Source organism: Fukomys damarensis, unplaced genomic scaffold, assembly GCF_012274545.1.
Source record: "Fukomys damarensis isolate Sample0158 unplaced genomic scaffold, DMR_v1.0_HiC HiC_scaffold_28, whole genome shotgun sequence".
Taxonomy (NCBI): Eukaryota; Metazoa; Chordata; class Mammalia; order Rodentia; family Bathyergidae; genus Fukomys; species Fukomys damarensis.
Genome location: NW_022900940.1, coordinates 42619523 through 42638949, shown reverse-complemented (window position 1 = coordinate 42638949; position 19427 = coordinate 42619523). Strand labels below are relative to the sequence as shown.

Below are 19427 nucleotides of genomic sequence, written 5' to 3'. Positions count from 1 at the left end.
AGAAAAAAAAAAAAAAAAAAAAAAAAAAAAAAAAAAACAGAAGAGCAGGAAATAGGGACTTTCAAGATAGTAAGCACAGAGATTTGAATATCTAAAAATTCTAGTATGTCTTAGAAAAAAAATTATTAGTACAACCAGTATTTCCAGATGTACACTAAATTTTAGAATTGCTTTTAAATTATATATGAGTTCTGGATATAAATCACTCTGCTCATCTGTGATGCTGATAGTTAAGCAATGTTGAAACTAATGCTTGCTCTCAAACCTAGTTTAGGCCCAAAAGAAAAAACAAAGTAAAAGTTTTGAAATTTTCATATGCCAATTTCTGTGTATTAAAATAATAGTTACATTAGCATCTGGGAGTCTTGACTGTATCTGTAGTATAATCCACATCAGTGTAAATGTGCATCGTAGCAGTGAGGCCTTTCTGACTTTTAGGCCTTATGTCTCAGTTACTTTCTTGTCCCTGAGGCACCGAATCCGATATCTGCCAGTTAAAGAAGGAAAGGTTTGTTTGAGCTCACAGTTTATAAAGGATTCAGCTGGCTCCAAAGCAGGGCAGCATGGCGGAGGGGCAGGGCAGAGGAGAAACAGCTCATGGCATGGCGACAGGAAGCAGGGAGGTCAAAGGAGAAGGGAGGGAGACGGACCCTTCAGGCCCCGCCTGGGGGCCCCTCCTCCAACCGGGCTTCGCCTCCCAGCATCACAGTTAGCCTGACCTCATCAGCGGGCTCATCTGCTGATAGGTATTGCCCCGCAGGACCCAGTCACTCCCCAGAGCCCCGCCTGTGAGTGCATGAGGCTTTACAGGAACATCCAGATAGAAACCACAACACCTTTTGTGTTCCTATCTTGGGTTTAAATTTTTTTGATGCCTTTTAACAATAGTAGTCATTTTCACTCTTACTGTGATTTGAATATATTTGGTGGAATTGCTCAACAATGCTAAAATTCATCAATTCCATTATAAACCTGTCTTCTTTGTGGTATGTTGGTTTTCTTTGTTAAAAATTGCTTTCGACACTGTTAATACTGATAATCCCAGTATGCTGGAAGGCAGAGGCAGGCAGGAGGCAAATTCAAACCCAACCTGAGACCTTGCCTCCAAATAAACAGTTTATAAAGGACTGGAAATGTTGCAGATCCTGGGTTGATCCTGGAACAATCCCCAGTACCCCTTCCTACAAAAAAACTACTTCCAGTTTTTATTTATTCAACCCACAAATACTGGTTGAACACCTGCTAGTCACCAGTGGGACTGAGGCAGTCATGATGGTCCCTGTTACCGAGTTCACAGTCTACTGTGAAGTCCATGGATGGTTACGTAGCTGCAAAACTTGTCCTAAATTGTGAAACGTTTTTAGTTGAGAGCACATGATAGAGGAGCTAGCTCAACCTGCAGCTGTCAGAAAAGGCTTCCTTGAGGAAGAGACACACATACGGTGCCTAAAGGAGGCCGAGCAGCCAGCCAGACGGGAAGCGGAGGGCACTGGCATGCACAGAAGCACGAGCTTGGCACTTGTGAGAACTGCAGCAAAGGCCAAGCAGCTGACCTGTCCAGGGTTGACAGACGAGATTAGGCAGGTAAAGTAGACATCTCATGAGATGTGGGAAGGATTCAGGCCTCTGTCAGCAGGGATCCATCGTGGGCTTCAGGCTGTGGGGCGGCATTTGGTGGTAGCCCATAAAATTCAGTCCAAGTGACCCTTCGTTCTTTTATTTCCTTTCTCTCATCCAGGAGTACAACTGGAGAAACTATCAGCCCAGCGAAATGAGTGAGTCTGAGTTGCAGATGTTAGCGAGCCTACAGCGGCAACAGAGGGAAGAGCTGGAGGAGCCCTGGGCTCCCTGCGGCCTGAGTGCCTCTCAGATGGACAACTGCAACGTGAGCATAAGCAGCAGCAGTGACGACACCACCACCTGGAACTCCTGCCTGCCCCCCGTGAGTTCTGCACTTCACATTCTTTTCATCACCTTCGCATCCAGGGAGCAGCTCTGGGAAAGCTAGAGTCAGAGGGAGAACACTCCCCACAGGAGATGGTGCTGGCCTAATCTGAAAGTGTTTTCAGGTGGAAATTAGGAGGTGCCGTTGTCTTTCCTTAAATTGTCTTATTTTGCTCTTGGAAAACATGTGTATGATAATCGATTGTCTTGGTCCATTTTACACTGCTGTAACAGAATACAGGAGACTAGTTGATTTATCAACCACACAGAGAACACAGATTTATTTCTTACAGCGCTAGAGGCTGGAAAGGCCAAGGTCAGGAAGCCTGCATCTTTTAAGGGTCCGCTCCCTGCGTCATCCCATGACACAATAGAGGGCAAGAGAGCAAGAGGAGATGGCAGAGCTGGTGGGAAGGGGCTGCATGAACCCTTTCCTTTCCTAACGTACAGGACCCCATGATAGCGAACCCACTCCCACACAGATGGAATTAATCCTCTGTGCAGCACCTGTGAAGGACCCCACCTCTCAACACTGTTGCTTTGGTAGTTACATGTGTAACACATGGACTTCAGGAGACAAAGTTATAGCCATGATGTACAAAGCTGTCCATTGAGAGAAGAAAATTAATTCTCCTATAAACTTGGAGTATAACAGAGTCTGCCACACAAAAGAGGCTCACCGTGTATTAAATACATATTTATGAAATGAATGATCGAAAGGGAAAAGACTAGATCTACGAAGTATTGCTCAGATGAGAGGGCAGAAAAGAGCCTTTCGTAGACGCCACTAGGTAGCTATTGAGTCCACCTTGCAAGTGAGAGGTCTTGGCAGGCTGTGGAAGTCTTCTGGGATTGCATTCCTGGGTGTTCGCGCTCCAGAAGTGCTCTCGTTGTGGCCATCCCCTCGCAGGGCCAGCAGACCAGCTGGAGCAGGTCTTAATCTTCCTGGTTGTCGGGTGATGGGTCCCAAGCAGAACACAGTTTTCACCTGGCCCATTCTCTGTGGCATTGTCCTCCAGGATTTGTGGCTGGCTTAAAGAAAGAAAGCGTAAGTATCCGTAGGGCACTCCCGCACAGCACAGGAAATGTCTTAAGGCAGAATAATAGAATAGTTATTGCTATAATAATAGTAATTGGAGCTACCATTTTCTTAAGCACCTAGAGCCATTTTAAAATCTTCACAGGCCAAAGAACATTTACATATAAAGCCACATTCAACATCATACCAAACATTAAAATCTACTTTCATCCAACAATAAATATAGTTTCTTGCTGTATAACTTTTGAAGGAAAATAGCAAATCCTATGACTTTGATTCCCATTTATATATAACTGTATAAAGACTGAGTTGAAGTATAGTTGACAGTAGGTGTTGTCGAGTAAGTATTTAATAAATAATTATTAATTTTGCAGTTTGCCTTTTGTATCTGTAAGCCAGTTTTTTCCGGATCTCCAACCTCTCTTCAACTTTGGAGGTCTCAGCAGCCCCGCCACCCAGTGCTAACCAATGTCCCTTCAATGCTGCTGAGAGCTGCCCTGTGTGGCAAGCACAGTCAGAGTTCCTACTCCAGAGGGGGTGCAGAGGCTCTGGGGAAGCCAGTCGCACTCAGCCTGGCCTGACCCTAGCCCGACCCCACACCACTGTGATGGGACATCTTCCTGATATTACACATAACAGAGCTGTCGAATGTGTGCTGACAATACCCCATGTGAGGTGCGGTTACTGTGCCCTGGAGAGAACCTGCAAGTCTGTAATGGAAGAGGAATTCCTCTTGGTTTCAAGGAAATGTGAGAGGGAAGGAAATTAATTAGTTAATCAGTGCTTGTTAGCTCCGCCTTGCCCACCCTCCAGGTCTGTCATGCCTCAGTTGTGCTTTCAGCAAGCACAGCCAGCAAGCACACCTGACTAGGCACCTGTGTTCTCCTTACTCTGGCTTCCAAGGATCCGTGTAACCAGAGCCAAGATCGTAAGAGTCAGTTGCAGATTTTTGTCATAGAGCCTTTCTTATAAAATACTCTTATAAAATTCTTATAAAATACTCCTCAGCAGTCATTTAAGCCACCAGTAAGAGAACAGCGGCCTCCTGATGGAGCTCATTCTGTCATGAACATCAGATTAGCAGCTCAGAGACCAGCATCACAAAGGGCGGGCCGAGGAATGATTATTTATGGACTGAGATGTCTGAACCCTTGGTTGCCCTGGATACCGTGTTCTCATCACTGTCCTGTTCTGCTGAGGACAGAAGTCTCCTGCATGACAACTATTCTGCTCTAAAAGTAGACAGCCAAAAGTAATACCATCAGTAATGAACTTAATAACCCTCGTTTGTTAACAGTCTCTTTTTCAGACAGAAAATATTGAAAATCCCACCTCTGGTATTCACAAGATACGTTTATTATTACATGAAATTCAGCCAATTCCAGTATTGAAACTATCCACAAATGGGAAAGTGCATTCCCTAATGAACTCTACATCCTGCTGCTCATACAGAGTTTAAATAGAGCCATTTGCAAGCATTGTTGCTGAGAGTGCCTGCTTTTGTCTAATAAAAATTGTATGGAGACAGTGAAAAAGAAGAAACGAAAGAGCTCACAACTTTATCAGCATGATACCCTATTCCTCTTCCCAGCAAGTGGCACTGCCATTTGCACAGTTTGGGCAAGATCACCACTTCTGCCTCTGTTTCGCTGCCCATGTCCACTGGTCTCCACAGCCTGAGACACCACTCATTACCTCTTAAGCCTCACTACCAAGTACCACAACCTTGCCGTGAATTCCTTCAACCATTTCTCAACATCTGCGCCTCCAGTCCAAGCAACATAGCTTGATAGGAGTATCTGTTTTTCATTCAAATCCAAGCCTTGTAAAGCCCTTGGAACTGTGTCTGATACATAATAAGTGGCCAATAAACAAAGCTTAGTTTCCATTATTATTTATATTAGTTGTTTTAGTTACTTTTGTTGTTGCTGAGAGAAAATACCCAACACCCAGTGTTAAAGGAGAAAGATTCATTTGGCTCACAGTTTGTAGAGATTTTAGTTCATAATCGGCTGGCTCCACAGCAGGGTAGCGTGGCAGACAGGCATCACAGAGGAGAAAAATTCATGGCAGGCAGAAGTTAGCAAAGCAACAGGGGATGACCACAGCTCTTTCTGTCCCTTCTATCTTATCCAGGCTACTTAGGGTGGGCAGCACTCACAGCCTTAATCTCAGTGCTCTTGATCCCAGCTGTGCACCATGAATCAGTCCCAGCATCCCACACTCTAGATCCAGCCACCTCAGAAAAAGCCCCCCCTGTGACCGTGTGAAGCTTTGGGGGACATCTAGACAGAAGCCGTAACACCGGTGATTTTTGTAAAGCCTAGATTTGATGTTTTCAGTGAATCTCTTCATAGAGACCTTCAGGGGCTCCCATTGCATCTCTAGTTTGTCACACAGGGGTCCCCATGATCTGAGACCTCCCCATCTCAGTTTTATCTCTATTGCTCCCCATCTTTCACCCCATGTTTTAGTCCCAATTATAATGTCCTAAACGTACTGTATGCATACAGACATTACACATGATCCTCCCACCACCAACCACCGCAGGTCAGCTCCAGAGCCCTCTGTAGCCCTTCTGTGACCTCCCTGTGAGGAGCGTTCCTCCCTCTGTGTCCCTAGACCAGGAATATCTCTTTATAACCCTCTTTTGCTTGTTTGTCTCATATTAACTCAGTGCACACATTTTTAAGTGGTAGAATGTGCCGTGGACTAGGCTGAGTGCTGGGAACACAAATAAAAATACAGTAGTCTTGAGATATTCACAGTTGTAGAGAGGGCAGAGAGGTAAAAGGTCACTGAATCCAGGGTAGTGAGTGATGAAAGAGCAAAGAACTATGGGAACATGTGAGAAAGAGCAAGCACTTCATTCCACCTGTGGGCCTCAGGGACACTTCCGCAGAAAGGGCAGAAGTTAAGCCAGAGCTCAAGAATGAGTGCAAGTCCACCATGTAGACAAGAGGGAGGAAGGAATTTCAGGTTCTGAAGAGGAGCAGAATTAAATGAAGGTGAGCACAGTCTCTCCTTTAACAAAATGACCTCTTCCTAGTGCCTTTGCTTCTCCATCCGCTTGCATAAGACTTGTAACCGATTCTGTCCTCCTTCTGGGCCCTTGTCTGCAGATGGCAAAGAATGCAGTCCTTGGACACAGCGTACAGACTTAATTTGTTTTATGATTTGGGGGGTGGCGTCCTTTCTCTTTGTGTGGGGAAGATGGCACAGCCGTGTTTGTCACCTGGTACAGAGCTTGTGAGCAGAAGCAAAATTTTGCGGAACACCTTTGATTACAAACCAGATGAACTAAGGTGTCACTGTATTGTTTATTAGAAAGAACAAAGAAAAGCTCTTGCTAACCAAGAAGGGCTCCAAGGGAGAGCCCCATTCAGGGGTTTATATGCATTTTGGTGGGCCACAAAAATGAGACAATAAAACAGTGAGGTTGCGGCTTTCAGAGGAACTGACTTCCTTTGCACCCCAGCCTCCCAGGGCCTATCTCAGATTACTCAGGCCTTGTCCTTTGAAACAATGGGGTTGCTGTTTTTTAGCTAGGCCTCTGGCGTCTGGAGACCAGCCTTCCCCTGGGGCAAACTTCCTGACCCTCTTTCACCTGTGCACCAATTTTCCCAGGGCTTATCTGGGTTTACTGGGGTCCTGCCTGTTATCTGCTCTCTACTCCAGCAGTTTTTGTTTTGCTTGTTGACTAACTTTAGTAAAGCATTTATGTTTTAGAGCAGCTTTAGCTTCACAAAAACTGAGAGAAGGGCTGGGGAAGGCTGGAGAAGGGCTCAGTGGTTCTACCACCTGCCTCACAAGCTCAAGGTTCGGAGTTTGATCCCTGGTACAAAAAAAAAAAAAAAACCTGAGAGAAAAGCTATTTCCAGATGGTTTATGCAGAGCCTCCCCCACTACTCACAGGCTCACCTGCAGCACTGACCACAGCAGTAACTGTTATCAGGGCCCCCACTCAGGCCTGTGTGTGAGCTCCTTGAAGACTGATTGGCCTCAGGCCCTTCACACCTTCCACACCAGGCCCACTGCTGGTCAGCTGCTGGTTGAATAAATCAATCAGTAATACCAAAAAATTCTTTCTTTTAAGTCTAAAATAAGGTCATTTTCTTCTAAAATCCAATATAAACATCAGATTTGTTTTGCTAAAACACTTCTTGAGTGAAGCAGGTGGTATTTTATATTTAAATTTGATTAGTGGCTATTAAATAGACACCCAAAGGACAGTCTCCCCCTGAGCAGGGTCTGCCGCCCGACGGTAAGAAATGGGTGTGTGCAGGTCGCACTCAGTGTGGTTTCTTTACCCACCAACGCACACGCACATTGCTGTCAGCAACCAGAAAGCCAGTGCGCAGTAAGTGAGGAGTCTGGAGCAGGATCTGTTGTGTTTGCTGTATGTTTCATTCCGTGGCTTTCCTTGGTCTCTTCACAGTTCAGAGTAATATGTACTGTTTAAAAGGTATTTAGAGATAATAAATTAGTCATTTAAAAGTTTAATTAAATGTAACCATACTTCACGTAGCAAATTGGCTTTCGTAGGCATCTCTTGCTAAATAAATCAGGTCCACTGAGAAATCCATTGGCCTTTGACAGATCAATTTTTCAAAGTTTCTAACTTAGAACCAAATTCAATTAAAACAATACTTTACAACTTCTGTATAAACCAAACTACAACTAATCAAGGGGGGGTCTGTTTGCAATCACCCTTGAGATTTACTCAAAAACTGAGCTCTAGGCAGCCTTAGGAGGGGAGCAAGGAGTTAGCTACATTGAATTTTTAAGTGAGTTTTATCTTGGTGAGGTTTTGTTTTGGTTTTTGTTCTGGGGATCAAACTCAGGCCCTTTCACTTGTGAGGCAGGCAGCAGAACCACTGAGCCAAATCCTCAGCCCTTGTGAGAGATTTTTATTGGCAGTAGTATAAAGCCATAGTGCATGTGTGTGTGTGTGTGTGTGTGTGTGTGTTCCTTTTAAGCAAAAGGAATACCTAGTGATAGACACAGATTCACGTGATGAACAGAAGAATACAAACTCCATATGAGCCCATATCCCAGCTGTGCCACTGACTGGCATCACCTATTAAAGGGGTCCTGTGTTACCATCGTGTGAACTGGATGAGTGCGGGGAATGTGTGTTTATGCTTAAGCCTTAACAGAGTGGGTCGCTCTGACTGTAAACTCTGTGGCTCCCCAGAGGGTATTCTCCTCAGAGGGCCACTTGAGTCCAGGGAAAGATTTCCCAGATATTTCCCCTTTTTATAGCTACTGAGAGCTGTAGGGATGGGCAGCAGTATCACTGTGCCTGTTTTGATGTGAGTTGGACAGGGACCCTCAGGCTGACCCCAGCAGAGCTTTACAGATGGGCTCGCTTATATGATTTCATTATCTGTTTGCCCCTCCAAGAATGTCAAGAAAAGCATGCTTACAATGCATATGCTACTCTCTGAGCGGACCCCAGAGCCATCATTCCAGCAACTTAGGAAATCTCCATACCATAATCTATTATCAAGCACACAAGTCTTCTGAGCTTGCCAAAAAAAGGAAAAGAAAAAACATTTAAAGCTCACTGCAAACATCCATCAACATGGCATGTTGAGCAGCATCATATTTAAAGAAAAACAGGCAAACCCTGCTTAATAAAATTAGACGTATATGGTGAGTTTTCCAGACAAGTCATGTATAGCTGTGATTAAGCTTTAACATTACTGCCACTTTCATTGGTTGTACATAAAGACATAAAAATATTGTCTTTACCTTTTAACACAGCAGTATTATCTTATCACGTGTTCTCTTGTTTAGCCTTCACTTCTCTCCTTCACTTCAGAATCTCTAGCAGCTTGATCATAGAAAAGCAAAACTGCTCGCTTGTGCCTGGTGGCGTTCATTTTGTGAGTGCTGTTTTCCTGGCACAAGTGCATAGCAACAGCGCCACCAACAGGATAAGGTCCTACACTCCTAGAATCTGTGCCACTTCACTGCTTATGAGTGAATCTGTGATGGTCCCTGCCTGCTGTGTGTTCAGAATGTGTAATTTAATGGCATTTCAGGTGCCTCACAGTTAGTAGATCTTAATTTCTTCTGATCTACAGATCCATTAACTTCTCAGCTCTCTTTAGGTGTAATGAGTTTTCTTTTAATCCCCTAAACTAAAAGGGTAAGTTGTTGATTGTGCTAAGCTCTCGATAAATCAGATGAGCAGATGTACTTATGCAACTATAGAAACGATATAGGAACACTGATACAAGAGCCAGGGTGATGTCTGCAGTCAGGGAGAAACAGTGAAGTGTGCAGGTTATTCTGTTTGCCCCTCTGAAAGTCACTCCATGAAATAAACTTGCCTTATTCTCAGCACTGTTGATTGTATCTTATATTTTTCTCAAATTTAGCAGTGTGGCAAAACTAATTTTTTTCATATTAAATATTTAGTAATATATCAGGGGAATTACATCAATAGATTTAGGGTAAGGAGGTGTAGTATTACATATTTCAAATAAATGAGTTTCAGGATCCCTTTTTTTTCCCCTGCCATAAACTGAAAGGATTTTGCCACATTTGTTTGCAGGGTTTTTGTGTTTGACACTCTTCCTGAACTCCCTCCAGGGCTGGATTAGCACTGCAGAGCAGTGGGGAAAGCGGCTAAGCTGTGGATGTGGCTGGGGCTCACTTCCGGGCCCCTCTGCCTCTGGGTGGGCGTGACCCTGGCTGGTGCCCATGGTCTGAATGTCCTCTTCTGTTGTAAGGAATTGTCAGTTCCATCCACTGCATAGAATTGCTGTGAGTATCAAGTGAGATCACATTTATCAAGAATTAGCATTTAGAAGAGCTCAATAAATAATCAGTTACTGCTCTTTTGTTATTTGTCATTCATAGTTATTTGTATATATTGGTTGCTGTCTTTGTCAGCCTATGGTATTTTCTACATATGGCTGAATTCCAAAATCAAAAATCATTTTATTTTCTTTTATTGGTACTTTTACTGGATGTTACCTACATAAAAATATACTTCGTGCCACATATGTACAGAAACATACATTGGAGGGAGAAAGTATCTTTTCCTTACCCATCCTATGTGCCTGGCTGAGGCCCCTTGTAGCAAAAGGCAAAGTAACAAAATAACATACAAGGTTATTAATATAAACCTTACATACTCAAAACATCCATATGAAGACCCAAATCAGTGGTTAAGTATGTATATTTATGCCAGGTTTGACCAGTAGAATGCCTTGAAGAAATATTGGACAAACTGAGAGAAATATAGCAAGGCCCTTTGTTCATTTTCTTCCCTGTGATACTGTCTTCAGAGATAAGGATATTTCTTTCTTCGGGATATAGGGAAAGTATCTGTCGCGTGAAGGTTTTAGGACCTGCTTGAGGGAACGATCAGGAAATCTCTCCTGTGTTTCACGACCTGCCTCAGGAAAGCAGAGAAAGGAAAGGTGACTGGGCTTCCTGCTTCTGTGGTTTTCTCACAGCTCACGGTGCCACATTTGGAGTAGCATGTCCTGTACCCCATCAATGTCCACCTGTGGGTGGGGATAGCTGGCTTCAGACAGCTAGTCACTCACCTTTCTACCTATATATATCTTCAGTACTTACTACTGTGAAAAGCTTCTGTTTGTTATTCTTGTTTTCTAATTATTAACGATCACAATGAATGTGAGCTTTTATGGATTGTGGGTTGTTTTTTTTTTACTAATGTGTCACTAAATCTCTTACATAAAAATGAGCAAAGACAGGGACCGGTCTAAAATGAGAGCTGAGGCACAGACAAGATGGGTATTTCCCAAAGGATGGAGTAAGTCATTGGAAATAAGGGGCTGGGATGAGTATAAATAGAATTAGTAGCATAAAATTAAGAAATGCACATTTGGCTGAATATCAAGACTATAATACTTAGAGAGTTATGGAAATACCTCTGAAAATAAATAGGCAGGATCCCATTCACTGGAGGCCTGAGTTCAGCTGAAATACAGAAAGAATACCAATGAATTTATTATTGGGAGTATTTCTGTACCAGTGTGAGTTGGTGCAAAGAACTGTTTAGGTTCTCTGCTTGCTAATTTCTTTCTTTCTTTTTCTTTTTTTGCCATGAAATAATAAAGCCTAAACCACAGAACCAAATTTTACTTGCAAATTGCTGAAAACCTTACTTCTCTCGTGAGATCAAATATGTCTTATGACATGCTTTTCCTTCCACTGTTCTCCAAGCTGTTGTTTCTTATTACTGACATGGTAATGCATTGAGAGTGGTTCAATTACCAGAGTATCTGAGGACATTTAAATTCACGGTGCATCACAGGTAGTCGGGCTAAGTGACTGTGATTATCAGACAGGGTGTTTGTTTAAATTAAAGGAATACGTCCAAGAGATTATTCATAGAGGAAGACAGTTTCGTTTACTGTCAAGAATTCCCATCACCTATGTCATTAATATGTTAGGACCCATTAAATAAGGACTGTGCAGACTATAAAAAATACAGGCTCTTTATACATAGGTATAACCAGCACACTGTTTTCCTTGGTCGAGGTCAGTGTTGTGGGACCACCACATTATTGAGGATGAGAAAGCTTTTTTGGGGTTTTTTTTTGTTGTTTTTTGTTTTTTTGGTACTGAGGCTGGAACTCAGGACCTGGGACTTGCCAGGAAGGGTTGAGAAAGCTTTTCACACCAACCCCTTTGAATATGGAAGTAACATTCCGAGTGCAATTCAGAATGTATCCCAGCCGGGTGTGGTAGCGCACACCTATAGTCCCAGCACTTGGGAGGCTGAGGCAAGAGGATCACTGGGAGTTCAAGGCCAGCCTGGGACACATAGTGAGTTCAAGTCAGTCTCAACTACACAGCAAGACACTGTCTCAGAGAACAAAACAACCACAAAGTGTGTAGTAAATTTCAACTCATAATAAAATGAGGATGTTAAAAATGCTAGTTTTGTAGTAAGATTATATTGTTGTTAACCACATAAGGAAAATCCTTAGAGTTAATGTTTAAAAGAGAATTTGTATTAGATATATTGGAGGGGTTTTTTTCCTTTACAGAATAAAAGAAAAAGATCAAATTCCATTAGAGGCAAGTATTTAAGGCTACAAAGGATGTAGTTTTTTGGCTTTAAATATTAATTTAATGGTTTCTTGTTAAGGAAAAATTTGAGATTTCACCTTTTAGTTAGATGTTAGCATCACTTTTCTCAGCTCACGGATCACTGCCTACAGAGATATTATACACTTGGGGAAATTACCACCTCGACCTAAATTTGCATGTGTAATTCTCATTAATGGTAATAATATCCTTGCAAACTGACTAACATTGAGACATAAATGGATTTCTGTATTTGTAGGTCTCCAGTTTACTGCTCATGCTTTCATTATGTCACTCGGGCCTCGAAATGCCTTGTTTTGTTTCACTGTGTCTGGAAATACCAACCAGTTAATAGAATAAAAATCCCACAAGGAGGAGGACTCTGACCAATGAATTTTAATTATGTTGTAGATGCTGCTGAGGGCAGTCCTTGGCAACTCATGTAACGTGCATTCTCATTCATAGTATCTGCCATTGGTGGGCTCTCCCAAAGAGCATTCACCTCCTATGGGAGGTGAACCCAGCCTTTCACTGCAAATTGTGTCTCAAAAAATTTTAAAGGACTGAGAATGTGTGTGAAAAAGATATATAAAGAACACTGCACCGATTAAGGTCTGCCTCACAAATGTTTTGTCTTTTACAGCCTGTCACCCAGGGTCGTCACTATCAGAAGGAAATGAATCCACCGTCCCCTTCTAACCCCCGGTAAGAAGTGTTAGCAATCTGAATGACCTTTGTTTACAAAGAAAAGAGGGACTACTTAGAAAATTATGATCTTCCTTGGTTTCATGAAATGGTTCTCCAAAACAGCTAAGGAACTTCCAGAGTTCTTTTGTTTGAGTTCCCACTTTACCTAGTTTCTTATTAAAACTGTGGAGTAGTGGTTACAGTCCACCCAGGGTCAGCTGCCTTGCAGTAGCACTGGGAAAATCTTTTAAACAGACGTACTTCAGGCGCAATAACTGCATAGTATTTTGAAGAAGTTCAAATGAGCTGACACCTTGAAGATTCTTAGCACAGTCTTAGTATGTGGGAGCTCTAAGTGCTGTTTTATTCATTATTGTTTTACATGCATTAATATGTTAGTAGATATTTGGTTGTTAATACATTTCAGGCATAAATTTTATATATATGAATAAAAATTTTCAAGATAGCTTTATAATTCAAATGGCCATTCTTTCAGAAATTCAAAAGTTTATGATCTCAAAATTATTATACTTAAAAATACCATTAACATCTCAATTCTTTGTCAGTACAGAAGAACCTCATAATTTTAGGCTAAGGAGGAACAAACAAGTCTAAATTGAGCCTTTAAATAAAAATAGTGTTATATGGCTTTCTGACAGTTACATAGCTAGTTTTCCATATAAATCAATACCAGAAATTTACTGAAAAGTCAATCTATTCTAAGTTGCATTCAGAGTGTTAATTATTGAAATTCATCTCATTAACCAAATGTATCTTATTATCGAGCTATTTAAGCTGTCCTGTGGGTAGCCCCACTTTAATAGACTAAAATCAAAGGTTTATCATTGTAGCTGTGGCTTTACTATCTGGATTAAGATTCCTTGGTTGCATGTACAAAAACAATATGGCCCATCTTGAAAGAGAAACACAAGAGGAGAGAAAAAAAGGCAGGAAGAATGTGTTAAATAAAAACAAAAGACAGTGTCCCTCAGGAGAGGCTTCAAACTAGAAGCAAAAAAAAGCCAGCAGGCAACCAGGCAGAATCCTTGATCTGTCTATGCTCGCATCTTCCCTTCTGTTCCATTGTTTCCTCAGAGTGCTAGCTTTCTCTGTGTCTCAGTCCACAGATGGCCGACAGCTCTCGAGTTTACATGTTATAGTTCAAAGTACATGCTGGGACTGAGACTGTGTCTGAATTCCAATTTTTATTTTCCAAGAGAAAGAATTTAATTGGCCTGCATTGGACCCAGTATTCACTTCTGGTCCAATAAGCAATGAGCAGTGAGAGTGATGGTAAAATATGTTAGAAATCGAACTTTTGTTGCAGTAAAAGGAGAAAAGGGGTTCTAGTCCTCACTCTAATCCTGCCACCAACCTCGTGTATCATCTCAACCTCTCCAGGTGTCATTTAATAATATAAGCAGCCTCATGTATAAAAGAAAGAATTTGGGTTATATGCTCTCTGAGGTCAACTCCAATATTATTATTCTGTGACTTTTGAGACTCATTATAGACTTGATTGGAAAAACCAGTCCCAAAGGGTCACACTACTTATTTTTCTTTCATCGAGCTGTATAGAAAACATTTTCAGAAAAATCAGACGGGTGAATAAATGAATGAATATTTGGATGTGGTAGTCTGAGACTTTAAATGTCTCTGTTATGAGTCGATTGCCAAAGATAGAATATCAAAAGGCTATGGCTGACATACAAGAATATATGAAAATTAACCAGTAGAACGGACAGTTTATCTTATGCAGCCAATTAAATGTTCACTCAGGAAAAAGTAATTTACACTTCTACAGAATGAAATAAAGAGAAGAAATTCTAAGGCAAAAGATAAAATAAAATGCTGGGCTGGGGATATAGCTCAGTGGCATTGCACCTGCCTCACAAGCACAAGGTCCTGAGTTCAGTCTTCAGTACCAAATAAAGTAAAATAAAATGCTATCTACCCAATCCATGAGTTTGTTTGCCACAGTTCCCTTGAAAAGTATTGTGTTATATAACTATTCGGAAAACCTGCATTTATGTGACTTGGCTCTTGGATCATAAATTTAGCAGCTTAGAGAATTGACAGAAGGGCATTATTGGGCCATAAACAGAAAAGCTTATATGTGAAATAGGAAGAAAAGGGGCAAAGGGGAAGGGGAAATAGGAGGGGTAGGAGAAAAGAAAGGAGGGAATGGATTAATATGAGAAAATGCAAAAATGGAAACAAAGTCTCTGTAAATAGGGAGGAGTGGAGGGGTGGAAGGGAGGGCAGGGGGATGGGGAAAAAATAAGAACCAAGAGAGATTATTTAAAGGTGAAAATTTCCAATGATGAATGCCATTATATTGCACACCTAAAATGCACCAGCAAAATTGTTGTAAAGGATTATAGAGAGGAAAAAATAAAGGATTATAGAATTTTGCAATTAGCATTTATCATCCTATGAGATGGGATACACTAAATCATATAGTGCAGTGGTGGCGAACCTAGGGCACATGTGCTGCGGCCAGCTCTTTGTTAGCATAGAAAGCTCTGAAAGGTTCGCCATCGCTGAGGCAGTATATGCAGTTTAGCTTAACATTGAAAGCTATGACCATGAAGACTTCAGTTTATTACTTTCTTACAAATGGTCTTCCATGCTTTATATCTCAAAATAAAGAACTTTAAAATTAAACTTTATACTGATAATATAAGAAAGATACAATGAAAACATAAGTCTGAATACACTGTCTTGAGTAAACAGGCAGCTCACTGAATCCCGAGTGGAAAGCGCTCCATCTGGAGACTCAGCCACTATAGAAAAAGCAGGTCTTGGGTGCGGAGATTAGAGGGGAGGCCGAGGTAGTGCGCACACATCCACCAGGAGGATGGCATGCTCATGCCCTCAGGGAAGGAAGGTGGCTCCAGGAGCCTCCGAGAAATATCTGCAACTTTTACACTATGTAAACTCTGTGCGCACAGATACGATTTAGAGAATCAACTTTCAATCAGCTTCATTCATGTAACAGAATAATCAGTATCCCCGGTCTTTCATTTTGTTTCCATCTTGTTCTGGATTTTCATTTCTGCATCATAATTACCTTCTTCATCTTGTGTGTGCCGGATTAAAGTTAATGAACATATGTAATCCACAAAGCAGGGAAACTTGGACTCTGAAGAGTTGGCTGCCGGTTGAAAACAACTAAAACACTGCACCCGTTTGTATATTGTTTTCTTCAGAGTAAAATCATTCACTTACGCTCACAGGGCAGCGCTTGACATTGGCTCAGAGCGGGATGAGCTGGTCATCATTTCCCTGAGGTTATAGTCGGAATTGAAATATACATGGTTCGCCCCCTTGCGTCCCCTAGCGACATGTCTAGGTCCCAGCACAGCCGCTTCCCTGTGCGCTGTTGAGCAAGGTGTGGTATTTCCAGTTATTTTACCCTAACACGCTGGCTCGCCTCTCAGGTGTGGGGCCCTTGCCTCCTGAGGCACTGGCGGCCTATGGGACAAGGTGCAGGAGAGGCTCACACAGTCTAATGCAACTGAGAGGCGTGTGAGGTAGCGGGAGACAATTGCACAGTTCATTCATGTTGAGAAATGTTTGCTAGATGTAAACTTGCACACTGCCAAACAGAGCAAAATGGATGTTGTTTGCAGCTTCGAGTCGTTGATTTAAAATGCCATCTATTGGTTTGTGGGTTTAGAGCTGTCCCTTAGGCACATCTGTTTGTATGTTTATGTAGATTCTTCGGAGCAGCACCAGATCTTTTTGCTCAGAAAGGAATCGTGTGCAGTAAGCTGTGATTCCGTTCTAGGCGTCGGTTCATAGGGATGGAGTCGATAACCAGTCTTTCATTTCAAATGATGGTATTTGCTATTTTAGAACTCATTGGGAAATTAGGGAGAGGCGGGAATGTAGTCAAAGGCTTTGTAAGGTTCTAAATGTTTATGCAAATAAACATAATAATTCTAGAATTCCCAGGCAGTAGCGAACGGCATGATCTCTGACGTGTTTGCTTTATGATTTATCCCTTCTCTGTAGTATTTTTAAATGTCATTGCAGATCATGTTAGGGCCTGAATCCTTTGTAGTTTTGCCACATATCTGTGTGATATAAACATACTTAAAACTGTAATTATCTGGTAAAGCCCGGCAGACTTTGACAGATGATTGATAACCAGCGACCTCGGTTCCCGCTGGCTGAGGCAAGCTGGCCTGGCATCTTAACCTTTGCACTCTACTCTGGGCTGAGCACACTGGTTTCATTTTTCTTTTCTGTCCAATACTCAGGAGTCAACTTAATGGGCTTCTCTTCTGTTGCTTAAGTTTCTTTTTTTCTGACACAAAAGAGAGAAGATTCACAAGTACAATTCAGTACAGAACTTGACCTTAATGTTCCTCTTCAAAGGATTAAGTTTGGATCGTGTTAAGTCAAGTTGGCTTTTTAACAGATTGCTCCGTTAAACAGAGGCACGACAGAGGAGCAGACATCCCATTCCCTGACGTAGTGTGGTTATTGTAAATAGCAGTCACTGGCTAAAGACCCACCAGGTTGTTCTCCAAGCTCTCAGAGAGCAGGCTCAATCTCGTGCACGTTCTCCCGAGCCCCTTCCTGGCTGACATGAGGTGAGCAGCTTCCCTGCCGCCATCCTGCCGTGATGTTCTGCCTCGCAACAGGCCCAAAAGCATGGGGCCAAGTGACTGTGGACTGAAATCATGAAACAAAACAAACCTTTCTTCCTTTTAGATTATTTCCATCTACTTGTTCACAGCAGTGATGGAAAGTTGACCATGTCTTTTCTCCTCTCCCTCTCTCTGTCTCTCTCTTCCTCTCTTCTCTCTCCCCCCTCCATTCCTTCCCTGCCTCGCTCCTTCCCTTTTTTGGGTGTCCTTACCGATCTTCATACCTGTGCTACTCTGGGACTTTCATCAGAATTTGAATTGAGGGAGGGAGGCAGGGACAGAGTAGGGTTATACAGACACCGTGGAAATATTATATTCGTCCTGAATATTAACCTGTTCGATTTCAGACTTTTTAATGTTTATGCAAGAATTGTCCTTTCTGAAAGTAGGACAGTGATAGTGCTTTATTCACAATCAGAGAGAATTATGTTTTTATGAGAGACCCTTGGTTGGACAGAGTCTCGGCCCAAGCCCACATCTGTTAGTGTTTCATACCATTACGGTATGTGCCTTGCTCAGTCTGTACCAAGCCTCGTGGTTCTTTCTTTTTCCTCAGTGGCTCCACACACGGCCCCACCTCAGGAGCTCTGCCTGGAGCCCTCTTACTCTTAAGTTGTTGCATAGCTGCCTCTTCCCACTACTAGCGTCTCCACCCCAGTAAACATCACCTCTTCAGAGGGGCCTTTCATACTTCACCCTAAAATCACCTTCAGTCATCTTTCTTACCCTCTCTTGGCCAAAGAACCGTTTACCAACTAATTATGTTAGTCGGCTTTCCCCCTGCTTGGACAAAATACCGGAAGAGGAGAGGTTTATTTTGGTTCACGATTTCAGAGGATTTAGTCCATAGTTGCTGGCTCCCGGGCAGAAATGGCACGACGGGCAGGGAAGCGGTCAGCTGCTTACCCCATGGCGGCCAGGAAGCAGAGAGAGAAGCGAAGAGCTGGAGACGAGAACACACCTTTCCTTTCCAGATCACACCGCTTGCAACCAGCCCGCTCCAGGAAGGCCCCGTATGTAAGCATGAAACTTTTGGGGAGCAGTCTAGATCCGAACCTTAATGCGTAATATTTCCTTATTTTCTACTCACACACACCCTTCCATCCATAATGGTAGGATGTAACTGTGTGAGCTGAGACCTTACCTTTTTTTCCCTGTACTTCTGGCTCTTCCAACAGTAGCAGGTACACAGGAAACAGGAAATACGTGTCAAAATCATTGCAACTCACCTCACAGAAATGAGTGTCCCTATCACTCTCTATGGGCTACATCTCTCTGTTCTCTTTTCTCCCTTGTAGTTCTAAACCTGGCCCTGTTCCTACATGAAATAAGTGAAACTTTTTTTGTGAATTTGTTTTAAATAATCCCTGAGGAGATAGTCACAATCTAAAGTCTCTGGTGAATATATCATTTTAATCCTCTACATAGAGACAGTTTTCTTAAATTGAGTAAGTGTGTTCTCCTTGTATTCTTCTTGCAAATTGCTTATCTGTATTGACCTATCAGGCCCATTTTATGGGCTGAGGGTACCAGTTGTTAGCAGTCTGCCTGGGTTGCCACTGCTGAAGGTATACTTAACCCTCACCAGGCCAAAAGAATCTAGATAGGCAAATGAAAGAAATCATATATATATAGGTGTGGGCATTTGAGTTTATTATATGTATGTTACATATATATGTGATATGTGTATGTGTTACTTGAGGGGGGGTGTACACACATATGTCTATATATGCTCATATGGTCCTGAGTCTGCTGTTCTGCCACTAAAACAGACTTTGAGAACACCTGGGCCCCACTCCTCCCTATGCTCAGCAGAGGCTGGGCCTCAGGATGGCTTTTCTAGCCCCTCTAATCTTGGCCCAGAGAGAGCCTCAGTTGCAGGCCTCTAAGTAGCAAATCAAATTGTTCCAGAATCAGGCCAGCGATTTAGCTCAATGATTCTGGCACCTGCCTCACAAGTGCAAGGGCCCAAGTTTGATCCCTGGTACAAAAAAAAAAAAAAAAAAAAAAAAATT

The 19427-nt window shown here is 42.4% G+C and overlaps 1 protein-coding gene and 1 long non-coding RNA gene across 11 annotated transcripts in view; one reads left to right on the top strand and one right to left on the bottom strand.

Moving 5' to 3' along the window:
* Cfap20dc (CFAP20 domain containing) overlaps positions 1 to 19427 on the top strand; it is a 227666-nt gene that overhangs the window by 150520 nt on the left and 57719 nt on the right. For 6 of the 10 annotated variants that reach the window (XM_010643156.2, XM_010643159.3, XM_010643154.2 and 3 more), the window contains exons 13-14: positions 1739 to 1942; positions 12708 to 12769. In XM_010643156.2, coding sequence (XP_010641458.1) covers positions 1739 to 1942; positions 12708 to 12769 — 266 coding nt within the window. The remainder of the gene's footprint in view (positions 1 to 1738; positions 1943 to 12707; positions 12770 to 19427) is intronic. The other 4 variants (XM_033757023.1, XM_010643162.1, XM_010643155.1 and 1 more) reach the window with 1 other exon arrangement.
* On the bottom strand, positions 2547 to 16630 carry LOC104875547. The gene is made up of 4 exons (XR_784098.2): positions 15825 to 16630; positions 10900 to 10948; positions 7312 to 7437; positions 2547 to 2972 (listed from the first exon to the last, which is right to left on the bottom strand). It is a non-coding gene; the product is annotated as an uncharacterized LOC104875547 (long non-coding RNA).